At 47.2% G+C, this 13,798-nt stretch overlaps 1 protein-coding gene across 1 annotated transcript; it reads left to right on the top strand.

Annotated features, from left to right (window-relative positions):
- Positions 1-435: 435 nt before the first annotated feature.
- GPR37L1 (G protein-coupled receptor 37 like 1) lies at positions 436-10,893 on the top strand. Its single transcript, XM_083508569.1, has 2 exons — positions 436-1,616; positions 9,613-10,893. The coding sequence occupies exons 1-2, from the start codon at positions 837-839 to the stop codon at positions 10,420-10,422; spliced, it is 1,590 nt and encodes a 529-aa protein (XP_083364695.1). The 5' UTR covers positions 436-836; the 3' UTR covers positions 10,423-10,893.
- The last annotated feature ends 2,905 nt before the right edge of the window (positions 10,894-13,798 follow it).

The following is a 13,798-nucleotide window of genomic DNA, read 5'->3' as shown; positions in this document are numbered from 1 at the left end:
TATGCTGTCTGTCTCTTCAAGTGTCTTGCTCCTGCCTTTTGACTTGTGCTGCTTTGGCCTTTCTGAATTGCTTTCCTGTGCCCTGTACTCACAATGCCTAGTTCTATGCTTTCCCCATTTAATTTTTCACCAGTTTTTTCATCTTCAACGCAGAGGATTCATTCTGCATTGGAGCCTCCCCAGCTCTTGTCGGCTTCCCTCCCTCCCCACAATCAGCTTAAAAGCTGCTCTGCCACCTTTTTCAAGTGCCAACAGAATCCTCTTTTCACATATACTAATGAATACATAGCCCTCTGAATTGTACTGTGACCTTTTTAGTTTGGCTCAAGGGGATTCACTCAGCAAGAGGTTTCTTATTTCTGATGTAAATCACCCTTGCTTCCCACAAGGCTCTACCACACAAACCCTCCAAGGTCTCTTACTGAGGCAGGTGGTTTCTTTCTGCTATTCTCCTCTCGCCGCCTCAAGCAATGCTGGGCTCTTTTCACACCAGCCTTTAGCCATTGTGGTTTGGCCACCAGGGGGCCTACGGTTCAATAAAGGATGATTGGAGCGAATTACTGGGGGAAACGGTTTTTATTCTGGCCCAAGATCTGAGGGAATGCAGAACGGCAGTGAGGCTGGTCGAGGCAGACTGAAGACTTTCTCCGTCTTGGCTCAATCCGGGCTGAAGCACCAGGGTCGCCTCCCCCTGCTCCCTGCCCTCTTAATACCTCGAGTCAAAGCGTGGGAATTTTCTCCCTCATTTCCTCCTAGTTTGCTGTGCCATCTCTGCTGGCTCTTTTTGTAAGTTGCCTTCTGTGTGCATCGTCCTCCCCATCTGTGCAGAAGGAAGGATGCCTTTGCCTTGGACAATGATGCTTTTGCTTCCTTTCCTGCAGCCTCTGGAGACCAGGGAGAAGGAAGGTGCTGCCCCGCTTCTTCAAGAGCCTTCTATATCCTCCAGGAGGGAGCAGAGGGCTGGAGAGGGTCATTTAACAAGGCACTTTGTCTCTCCAGAGGCGCTGCTGGAGATGCCTGGAAGACCGGGCAGGCTGAGATGGCCAGGATCCCTTGGCAATCAGAGGGGGTGGCAGCTGTCGGAAGAGCAACTGAGGTGGAGAAGGACTCGCCGGGGAACCGAGGATGAAGAGCCCAAGCCAGTTCAGCAGTATGTTCCAGGAGTAAAAGTGGAGTTTCCTCGGCCCGTGCTCCCTGGCAGCTTACGGCCCACCAAGGCCCTGGTGCCGTCCAGCACGTATCCCTCTGAGCAGCGCCAGCGGAGTCCGGCGGTCCACGGGGCCACAGAACTCCAGGACAATACGACTGTGGCATCAGGGAAGCGCCCTCAGATCCAAAACCCTCTGTACCCAGTGACCGAGAGCTCTTACAGCGCCTACGCTGTCATGTTCCTGTCCCTCATTGTCTTTGCCGTGGGCATCATTGGGAACCTCTCCGTGATGTGCATCGTCTGGCACAACTACTACATGAAAAGTGCCTGGAACTCCATCTTGGCCAGCCTTGCCTTCTGGGACTTCCTCATCCTCTTCTTCTGCCTGCCAGTGGTTATCTTCAATGAGATCACCAAGAAGAGGCTGCTGGGGAGCATCTCCTGCCGCGTGGTGCCTTTCATGGAGGTAAGAGATTCCACTGCGGTCCTCCCTGGTTTCTCATCAGCAATTTTGTGCGTCCTCTTTGGGGGGTAATGTTTGAGCATGTGCCCGGCTATATATTGCAAGCTTGGACATACCCCTCTCCAATGTAACTCAGTGCCTTCTATGCTATATATTCTAACCTCATATGAAAGGCTGGAGCAGGCATAGGCAACCTCAGCCCTCCAGATGTTTTGGGACTACAATTCCCATCATACCTGACCACTGGTCCTGTTAGCTAGGGATCATGGGAGTTGTAGTCCCAAAACATCGGGAGGGCTGAGGTTGCCCATGCCTTGGCTGGAGGCTACACCAGCCTTCTTCCCAACCAGGCAACAGGTGTGTCCCAGATCACTGAGATGCCTTTCAGAAAGTGGAGATAAGTATCCTTGTTGGATGAGGAAAGTATTGCCACAGATGGTATTTTTAAAGCCTGATTACCATGGGCATTCATCTGAACTGTGCTTAGGCCATTTGAAAACTGCTGAGGGTCTTGGTGGACCACTTCATGGTTTTTCTGCCTGTTGTAGCAATTGCCACTGTGCTAGATGCTCTCTGGTTTCTATTTGTATTTTATTGCTTCTTTTATTTCTTATAGTTATTTCATTGTATTACACTTTGAATTCCATAGAAGCAATAGCAATGCAATTAAAAATCAGTATGGCTATTTAACACGGGCATGCCATGGACCACCTGAATCAAGCTAGCCGACCACTGGTAGTCCGTGGAGCACAGTTTGGGAACTCCTTGCATAGTGATTCGTTGCTTCATTGACTCCAGATACTCTGAGCTACAGAACAAACATGGGGAAGTTGTGCATTATTTGCCTAGAAGAAAACAATATAGGATGGAAATACAGCTAATTTACGGAGCAAGGTTATAAATGCAAATACTTTTAAGTCCCCTCAGGAAGATAATGCCCCAATTAAAAATAATAAACATATCAAACAGTTGCACTGACTCCATTAACCAGCAGGGCTTCAGACTGCTATAACAATCTAAGCCAATTCAAAGAGCTGTATTCATACCATTGCAAAGTTTTATTCACAACTTTTAAAGGTTCGGAGCAGGTTTCTTGTAAGACAAGCACAGAGAAGGCAGAGCTGAAGTGGCCATTCTTGGAAAAATTCTCTCCCATTGGGTACCACTGCCTTTAACAGTCATGGGACAGGAATACTACATCATGCTGGGAAAGGCTCTACCTGTTGAATTTCTACCTGTTGTGCCTGCTTTTAAAAGAACAGAAAGAGACAGTAGTTGCAGCCCTAACTTTAAGACTTCATCCAGGTACTTATCACTTAGAGATATATGCAGCAGTGACGTAAGAATAACCTCCTGGATCAGGCCAATGGCCCATCTAGTTCAATATCCTATTCTCACAGTGGCAGGAAACCCATTAGAAGTGTGCCACATTTCTAAACTGCATAGAAGTTCCCCTCTACTTGGGTTGTGTATGCTAGTGCATGTGATGGCGCATGTTCATAATACTTCTGGTGTGTCTTAAGCTTTTGCACCTGGGGATAACCTTATCTTTTTTAATAGACTGGACAGTTAGTCTGACGTACACAAATGCTAAGTACCTCACTTCAGGTCCCAGGGGAAATCTGTGGCAAAGGAAGGAACTGAACCAGGGATTCAGCTAGTATTTGAGGAGAGCCATTTTGGGCTTGTGGATCCTCTTTTGAAATAACTAGCAGAAGAAGGAAGAGCAACCAAGTGACAAATCCCTCTTCTACACAACTGTTGAAGGCGCAATAATTCTGCCGTCTTTTTCATCTGCTCATGCTATCAATATATTTGCTTTTGCACATGAACCTCAAGCATCCCTGTGTGCAGGCAACTGCATCAGTCCTGATAATATATTAGTTTAGTGTTTCGGCATATCCAAAATACATTTTATTTTCAACTGCATTGGTTTCTAAGGCAGTGGGGTGAGAGCAGATCCTGCACTCCTGTGAGTGCTCAAAACATTGCACCTTTGAAAACAGGGAGGCTTACTTTTGAGTAAACATGGATAAGATTGCACTGCACACGCAACATTTGTGCAGAGTTCCCTGCCCCCTTCCATGCCTTGCCAGAGTGTGCCTAAAAGACAAGTCTGAATAATCAACCGCTGTCAATGAAGATGGTTGACAAATACTCAGTATGGCGGATCTCTGTGAAACTCACTCTGCACTTAAAGACATGAAAACTAGGCTGTCAGGTGGAAGGATGGCAAAGACATGATGGACCTGTACATTTGCCATGTAATTCTGCCATTAGAATATCGTTCCCTGTTCTGTCCCAAGGCACTTGGGCTTCAGAGGGTTCCTATCCAAGGAAAGCATCCTGGTGTGAGGCCAGATTCACACAATCCTTTATCTCCAGTCAGATGTGGGAAAATAAATTAACATGGCCATGTGGTGGAGCAGTTGTCTGATTGTCCAGGATTCTTTGGGAGAAACCATTATGTTTGAACTGGCCCAAAACGGATGTGAGTTAGAGCCAACCAACGATCAGGATCTAAACAACTAGCTCATGCCAGCTTCATTCCGGTTTGACCATAATGGCTTCTCCCAAAGAACATTGGGGATTATGGGGCCAAACTAGACATTAATTACATGCTTGGGATTGGCTACATCTTTCTTTTTGCCCCAATTTTCAAATATTATGTAGAATTTTAAAAATCTAGGCAAATAGCAGCTGGTGTAAAACTCAATTTCCAATGGGAAGACAGTGCAAGGAAAATGATTTTCCAATTTTAAAAATCTCGCTCTCCGGATCAGGATATGGGGCTTTGAAGGTGCTTTTTGTAAATGAAGAGACATTGCTGGTCCCAAATGCAGGATGCAAAAACATGGTTAAAGTCATGCCTAGTTTGGCTGCTAAATTTGGTGAAGGTGCTAAGAATTCTGATACTGATCCCTAGTCTCTCCCCATCAAATTACATTTCCCAACCCTCACCCCCAGGAAAACAGGTGATCAATGACTGCTAGCCATGATGGCTATATGCTACCTTCAAGATCAAAGGCAAAATGCCTCTGAATACCAGTTGCTGGGGAACAACAGTGGGAAATAAGAATGCTATTGTGCTCACGACCTGCATGTCAGCTTCCCATAGGCATCTGGTTGGCCCCTGTGGGAAGCAGGACATTGGACTGGATCAGCCTTTGGTCTGATCCAGCAGGGCTTTTCTTACAACAGAACCGTCAAGACCATTGTGTCAGCTCATGGCCAGGCTGCATTAGAGTTCATTCGACCCACAATTGGCCCAGCGAATTTGTGTGGCTGGCTTTGTCTCATATAGGGCAAAGCACATAGGAAAGCTCCATAGAACGTAGGCACCTCTCTTCTCAAATAGCTCCGACTGAAGCTGGAGTGTTCTCATTTGCAATGAATTGGAACTGCCCAGGTTTATGGTAGTGCTCTTGCACACATCTCAATCATTTCAACAGGGTTTGTACCAGGGAATATCCCAGTAGCTTATGCCTAGGACTGAGAAGACAGGTGATTTATTGAAAGGACAAACGCCGGCTCCCTCGGCCTATAGAGCGAGATGAGCACGCAACCCCAGAGTCATCCACAACTGGACGGTCAGGGGTATCTTTACCTTTACCTTAGAGTTATGCAGTAAGCAAAGTGTTGGAACCTGGAACTGGGTGATGCATGTTTAAATTCCAACTGGAACGGAAATGAAATTTTGTGCAGATTAAAGTCTTTGCGATTTCTTACAACCCAATTGTTTACTTTCTGAATGATGAATGTTTACAAATGTGGGGCTAGGCTGGTAAGTGGGGGAGACCAATGGGACCATGTGTCGGTGGTCCTGAAAGTGCTACACCATCTGCCAATGAGCTACTGGGCCAATTCAAGGGGTTAGTATTAGCATGGGACCCAAGTACCTAAAAGAGTGCCTTCCCCAATACCAGTCATCTTGGTCTTTATGATCAGCAGGTGAGGACTTGCTGGTGATGCTGCCGCTGGAGACTGTCCAGTTTGCATTGACCCATAACAGGGTCTTTACAGTAGTGGTTCCCCATTTGTGGAACCATCTTCCCTAGAGAAGTGAACCTGTCTCTTGTCCTGCATTATTGACTTTTCAGGATAAATTCTGACACATTTCTGTTTACCAAGGCATTTGGTAGCTGAAAGACAATGTTTCTGGCAACCCTGAGATCACTGGTTGAGAAAATGTTTTAAAATTGCTTTTGGAATGTTCTGAACTATTTAGTCCCCACCCCACCCCAAAAAATAATGTTTTAACATTGCTGTGTCTACCACCCTGGGCTCCTTCTGGAGTAAGGACGGGATATAAACCAAATGAATAAATAAAAAATGATGACGATGATATTCAGACTTGACCCTTGGCATGTAGGCTAGTTTTTATATAATATATATACAAGTTCCTTCTTCTCTCCTGTCCTTCCTTGCGAGAGAACGTGCCACGCAGGCTGCTTACTCTGTAGCTTCTCTGGTCGGTTCCTAACGCGAAGCAAGATGAGAGCGATGCAGGTGGTGGAACATCTGTGAATGATTCAGTGCTTCGCTATGGGAACAGCTCCATGCATGGGTGAGGCAGGGAAGACAATGCAGCCTTGGTATTGTTTGGCAGGATCACAGGCAGTAAGGGAAAATAGGGAAACGCAGTCACGGGTCAAGGACTTATTCATGCAGTCCACACATCCCAACACTGCCAGAGGCCGCTTTTGCTTGCTCTGGAGAAATATTTGCCAACATCTGAAAGTCCAGAACAGGCTGACGGTACTTGCAGACATTTACTACCCTCCATCCTAGAAGCTGCATACCCAGTGCCACTCTAAAGGAAAGCAACTGAAACCAGGACAGGAATCTTAGTATCTGCAGTCATTCAGGGGGGAAAAATCCTGTTAAATGCTAGAATGTTAACATGCTTGAAACTGCTGACTATGAAAGCAGCATAGTACATATTCCTTACTCCGCTCCGTTTGTCAGTCTTAAGTAGTTTGCAAATTGCCTTTTAATAAAACTTGCAGAGCAGTTGTGCCTTTGGAAGACATTCTGGTTTAACCCAGCAGCTCAGCTTTTGCAAAAGTTACCCTGTGCCTTTGAGTTTCCCTTTCAGAACAAATGTCAAGCACATGGCAGCTAGCATTTGTCTGGCTGCCTCTTCTCTACCTCAAAGCATCTCAGAGAGCAGAAGAGTTGTGGCAGGAAAGACGATGCTGAACCCATCCTTCACCTTCCACTTTCTCCCAAAACTCCCCATAAATGCAAGCTACTCCTCCCCTCCCAAGTTTTCTACCTTAAAAGCCCTTTTAAGGCTTTGCTTATACAGTAGTACCTCGGGTTGCATACGCTTCAGGTTACATACGCTTCAGGTTACAGGCTCCGCTAACCCAGAAATATTACCTCGGGTTAAGAACTTTGCTTCAGGATGAGAACAGAAATTGTGCTCCAGCGGCACGGCAGCAGCAGGAGGCCCCATTAGCTAAAGTGGTGCTTCAGGTTAAGAACAGTTTCAGATTAAGGACAGACCTCCAGAATGAATTAAGTTCTTAACCCGAGGTACCACTGTAACTGTTTTTCCTGGGACTGTAGTACCTACCACTCCATACTGCAGATGGAGGGTGGCATGTTTGAATGATTCTTCAGTTTTTTAAAAAACCCTATGTCAAGAAAAAGATAATGCGCTGTGGTTTGGTGAGGTGCAGAGATCTGCGATGAGGCTTCACCTGTGACTGTAAGGCCCAAGATGGGCCTTATTGGGGAGGCATTCTTTTAGGTACAGTACATGGGTTCCAAGCCATTTAAGGATTTGTTTTCTAGTACTAACACCATGAATTTGGCCCGGTAACCCACCGGCAGGCTATGCAGAGTGTTTAGGCCCGGTGACACATGGTCCCATTGAAGGCAGAGTAGGGATGCACAGCATCACATGCGTACAGAGCAACTGCTTGGAGAAGCAAAATGAAACACTTGGGCTGGGCCTACAATGTTCAAGGCAGCCCCTTGCTCCAGTCTCCCACCAGTTTCTTGGAGAGAAACAAGGGCATTGTCAGCATCGTGGTGTGTGTGTGTGTGTGTATCTTTAGATTAAGAGGGAACCTGTGGGTACCCATTCTCATGTCTTTAAAAAGCACCGTGAGAAGCAGCCCTCAGAAGCGCAGGCTGCGGCCTGGAAGCGTTCTGTTGTGTACCGGTTTGGCTGCACTTAAAAGGAGACGGAGGGTTTCTGAGGATTTCTTCCCAATTTCCGATGCTTCCTGCACTCAATGAATGTCCCTTGTTCCCCTCAGAAGTGAGCGGGTGCCTGCAATTAGGGCCCTGGAGCTCTCGCGCAGTCTATGGACAACTGTTCAAATGGGGCGTTGTGTTTCCTGAGCCCAAGGAAAGCACAGCGTTTGTAATGGAGAGGGCAGCGTGAGGGGGAGGGCAGCCCCGGCTGCTATTTATTCATGCTCTTCATTGTCTTTCAAACCCACCCAGAGTTTGGCATTTTCTCCTCCACGCTTTGCCCTCTTCCCTTTTGGCAGAGGGGGATGTTTTCCTGGGCTTCTGAATGCAGCGGAAATTAGCTGGGACTGGCTGGGGACACCAACAAACTTATTTGAACTCGCTTATCCCTCTGAGAGCGGATGCGTTTAGGTAGTAAGAACCAGAAGGGGAGCAGGGTTGGGAGGGGATTTCAATGACCAGCGCTGATTTTGTCAAGAGCTTGCTAGTGGCCTGGGAAGGATTCACAAGGAGGTCTCTCCCACCCAAGCCGGACGCTCTTGCTTTTAGTTGCTAATTGCAATCTGTAAATATATGAAAAGGTGCAGCAAAATAAGAGTCCCAAGGAGGTAGAATGGATTGTACCGCTTCTGGGTGTTCCCCAACATAATAATTTCCTTGCAGTTAGAAGTGTAGTGCATCATAGAGAAAAAGTTCTGGTCCCAACCCTTCGCCTGCCATGCTGGCTTTCTGTTTGCATGAAATGATTAAGATGGGCAGCATTTGTGACTGAGATCTCTCCACCTGTAGGCTGATGTGATACAGTCCATTGTAGCCCCTGTCTTCTGTTCCATGAGTAGAGCCTGCCCAAGTCTGGTTTCCTGGGGAGGGATAGCTAGTAAATAAGAAGTGCAGCTATAGGAAAGTTTCTAGCCATACCACAGATTCATGTTTTGACTGATATATATATACACAAACCACAATGAGCCCCCTGACTTCCTACTGTGCATCCCTATGCTGTCACCAACTGATATAAAAATATAGGCAAAAATGGTAAAGGTATAAAATACAAACACTGAGGTATAAGGAACCAAAAAAGGGTGGTAAGGGGGAACAATGAATAAGAGAATGCTGCTTAGCTGAGCCTTTGAGCATTTTTATTTCAGATACAGCTTTTGGAGAGTCCACCAGATTGCTTTACCAGATATTGACCGTACAAATTTATACTAGTGTTAAAGCAGAATAGCAGCCAATAGCATCTTAGGCTGAAAAGGGGGTATATGTGCCTCAAGTTTACAAAGCAAAGGGGGTCATTCTGATAATAGGGCTCATTTAGCACTCTGAATTTGCTTCTTTTCAATCCTTCGGGCTTCCAAGGGTTACTGTCTCTCTTTGCTTAGGCCTACATTGGAGTAACCTTTTCCAAAGCATCTTTCACCTATAATTCATTATGTATTTTCACACACTTTTGGCCTTAACCAACTGCAGTGCTCTTGGGAACGTATAAAAAAGCTGTTGGGGATTTGGGTGACCTTACCTGGTTTTACAAAAGGCATGCATATAAAAATAGCATGGTATATAAAAATATAAAAATAGTATGGTATAAATTGGGGTCTGCATCAATCCTTATACAGTAGGCCCATTTCTTGTACTCAGAAAGAGGCTTTTTGCACTCAAAAGAAATAGAGAAACTGATTTTGCAGCTCATCCATTGATGTCAACATCCCCTTCTCTCTTTAAAGCAAACTGCCCCTTTTGGTCAGTTCACTTACCCTGAACAACAGTCTGTCTCTGTTCTTTGTGATCCTAGGTGTCTTCATTGGGCGTAACCACCTTCAGTCTCTGCGCTCTGGGCATTGACAGATTCCATGCGGCCACCAGTCCGCAAGCCAAGCTGCGACCCATTGAGCACTGCCATTCCATCATTGCCAAGCTGGCTGTCATCTGGGTGGGTTCCATGACTCTTTCCGTCCCAGAGATCCTCCTCTGGCAGTTGGCGCAAGACACCTCACCAGTCTCTGGCGTCGTGACTGACTACTGCACCATGAAGCCTTCCCAGGACCTGCCAGAATCTATTTACTCTCTGGTCCTTACTTACCAGAACGCCAGGATGTGGTGGTACTTCGGATGCTACTTCTGCCTGCCCATTCTCTTCACTGTCAGCTGCCAACTGGTCACTAGAAGAGTCAGCAGCCCAGACAAGACCGACTGCCGTGGCAGTAAGCACGGGCAGTGCGAGAGCCAACTCAACTGCACCGTGATCGGCCTGACAGTGATCTATGGTCTCTGCACAATTCCAGAGAACGTCAGCAATATCGTTGTGGCTTACCTATCTCCTGACATGGCCAAGCAGACCCTGGACCTGCTAAGTCTCGTCAACCAGTTCTTCTTGTTCTTCAAGTGCTCGGTGACTCCGGTGCTGCTGCTGTGCCTCTGCAAACCGCTGGGCCAGGCTTTCATGGACTGCTGCTGCTGCTGCTGCGACGAGTGTGGTCAGGAAGCTGCCTCCAGCGACGGCGGCTCCGACGGCAAGCTGAAAACCGAGATGTCTTCTTCCATCTTCTTTGACAAGCCCCGGGAATCGCCTACCCCTGTGGGGGCAGTTGGCACGCCATGCTAAGCTCAATCAGCTAAGCTGGGAGCACTAGCAGTTCTTCCACCAGCTTCTTCCCAAGACCAAAAGTTGTTTTTCTCTTTAGTTATCAGCTGGCGAAGTGGCTGGACAGTGGAAATGGAGCAGGGCTTGTTCCAACACCAGCTCCGACCAGAGTGACTTAGTTATGAGGCCTCAACAGGCAGCTCTCTCTCCTCTGCTGAACTATTACCTAGGGTGTGAGTGCCCCCAAATCGCAGGCACGAGCAGAGAAGGCTGCTGCCATGAAGGAGGGGGGTGCTGAGGAAAGCTCCGCCTGCAGCCCCTCAAGGACTGAAGAGACCCCAAGTGTCTTAGAGAGGACATAGTACAGATTAACCCATCTTGCAGTTGTGCAGGATCTCACTGTCCCCTTCTCTGCTCCAGGCCCAGAGACAGCCTCCTATACAAAATAAGCACTACCCTAGCCTCAATAAACCAATACTCTAGATAGTGAAACATGTTTCCTGAGATGACATTTTTAAAAACAAAAGATGTGCTGTAGAGCTGCTAATTGTTGTGTGTCTTCTAAAGTGAATCTACCCACTTAGTGCCTTACCAGATTTCCTCCCTGACCAGCATAGTTTTCCGGGAAGGTATATATTCGGTACTTTTTTTTAATGTGATAAGGGAAAGCACTGGAAAGGCATTCTGATTTATCACAAGTCTCCAGGTGAGTACTACTCACTGAACTTTGATGCTCCTAACTAAGCTTATATTTGCACTCATGGTGGTGCATGTGTGGTTTTTGTCAGCACAGCCTCCCAGAAGGAAAGAGTTCAACTCTTTCCCTGCGCACCATGGTCCGTATCATAACCAGGATGCCAACAGGTGCTGTTAATGGTTTTATAAGTATTCACATAACTACATGTGACACATAAGGTATGATTCACTCTGTGTATTTCCTATTTGTGAGCCAAACGTCACAAGTTTGCCTCCTTCAGTGAGGTCAAGCAGAGAAGATAAGGGCTCACCAAACCCATGCTGAAGATCAGGAATCCTGCTGCTTAATCCCCACTGAGTTTATTTAACCCGAGTTTAAGGATATTTAATGTCTCCCTTGTGGAAACATACACTGCTGTATTTAGGCATCCCTCCAGTATCTAAAGTATTTTGCTGCCATGGACTTTGCAATGCCCTCCAAAAGGAAGCAAGTCTCTCGCATTAACACACACAGACAGGCTCAGATTCCTGTGCGCATGCTGGCGACGGCCTCCCTTGGCAATAACGTTCATCGGGGCACAATGAGCTCTCTCTGCTGGGTTCAAGCAGCACCTGTGGCTGCATACTTTGAAGAGGGGGAAGCGATGGCTTGCCCACAAAGCCAGAATGCAGCGCTTCATGAAACCCGCATATAGCACAGTCATAGACAGAGAAAAGTCAAATACTGTAGGCATCTATGCAGACCTTGAGCCAGGAAAACCCATCTCTTTATCCGGGGCTCTGGGTCTCCCTTTAAATCCTGAGTAAGGAAGTCTCTACCTTCATGCCATCAATGAAAAGCAAGTGACTTGAGAAAACACTAACTGCAAGGACCTTCTTTCAGGCTAGACATCCCTTTGGGAATTTGTAGGTCACTAAATCCTCAAGAAGGGACGCAGGTGGCGCTGTGGGTTAAACCACAGAGCCTAGGATATGCCGATCAGAAGGTTGGCGGTTCAAATCCCCACGATGGGATGAGCTCCCGTTGTTTGGTCCCAGCTCCTGCCAACCTAGCAGTTCGAAAGCACATCAAAGTGCAAGTAGATAAATAGGTACCACTTCAGCGGGAAGGTAAACAGCGTTTCCGTGCACTGCTCTGATTCGCCAGAAGCGGCTTAGTCATGCTGGCCACATGACCCGGAAGCTGTACACCGGCTCCCTCGGCCAATAAAGCGAGATGAGCGCCGCAACCCCAGAGTCGGTCACGACTGGACCTAATGGTCAGGGGACCCTTTACCTTTACCTTAAATCCTCAAGGGGCTCTTACATTCCCTGCCAATGTGGTGGTCGAGCTGTATATGTCGCCACATATGTTGCACTCTTTTTCCTCCCCAATTGTACATTAGGCAAATTCATGTAGGAACCATTTAGTTTTAGCTAATAACAGTGATAGCCTGAAGCAGAAGCTCCTTGTTCAATGGAAGTAAAGCCCTGCTTTCTGGACGAGTATCTCCAAATGCTCTGTGTCCCTAGTCTGTACTAGGGACATCTGGAATTCTATTCAGGTGTTACGCAGGTATGGGGAGGTGGGCATGCATGCATACTGCCTCTGCTCCCAGTGTCCCTGTATGCACTGACCTACCCACCCACCCTGTGCTCCATCTCAACCTTTGTGAATGGGATGGGAAGCACATTTGACTGACTGTGCTTAAAAGCCTCTGCCTGATCAGAAACCCTGCCTTATCAGGGTCCCAGCTGTGCAGAGGCCTCTAAACCCATTCAGCAAGATGCACTTTTCACACCTTCCCATTCAACGTGGGGCCTGCATGTATGCTGCATACACTCCTTACTTGTGGTGACATTCCCTATTTGGGCAGAACACTTCAATACAGCTGGCCACTGGAACAGGCATAAACATGAGCCATGCTTGGTTGAGGCTCTCAGGAATGCACTTGTAGCTTCAGCACAGCAGCATGCAAGGGACAAACAGAAGCTCATGTTTCCCTTTTCATGTGCAGTCACTGCCAGAAAAATGCTTCTGTAGCTCCAGGTAGCACTGCACTAGCATTTCCTGTGTGACTCCCAAGATATAGGGAATCCATTCAAACATTCACTACCACAGCGATTCCTCCACATCTCTCTTCCCTTTCCTTCTCTCACCGCACCAGCAAAGCTTCCGAGGCAAATGACGTTAGGCCCATGAGAATCTCATTGTGCTTCTTCGCTCTTGCAGAGAATAGCTTGGGAGTACGGCCCGCGTGTGACCTAACTGCTTCAAATCCACAAGACGACAGAAAGAACCAACCGTTTATTGATTTGGCCTTCTTTAAAGGTTAGACTGAGTAGTTTGGTTGATGCAAAGGCTCCTTAGGTATGAGCCTGCTGTGAATAGATTCACTCAGCAAGACTGAAAGTTCTAAAAAAACCTCCCAGGCCTAAGATTCTTTGCATCCTTCAGGACGCTGGCAGACTTTGGGCTTTAAAATTTCAGGGGCACACACCTTCCATTGCTCACTGTTGCGGCAGCGCCCCTGCGACACTCAGTGCTGGCGAACTGGTCACACTCCCCTAAATCTGCCTCTGCTCAGTAGATTCAAGGGCATAGGTCTTCAAAAGCTGCTGGATCACCAGAGAGCGAAAGAGACCAATGGTGTGATCTCAAATGGAAAAGATCCTAAAGTAGTTCTGAGGCAATGATGATGTTGGTGGGCTATTCCTGTCA

Source organism: Podarcis liolepis, assembly GCF_965112155.1.
Source record: "Podarcis liolepis genome assembly, chromosome: 6".
Lineage (NCBI taxonomy): Eukaryota > Metazoa > Chordata > Lepidosauria > Squamata > Lacertidae > Podarcis > Podarcis liolepis.
The sequence above is the reverse complement of the archived record's forward strand: the minus strand, read 5'-3'. Positions and strand labels throughout refer to the sequence as shown.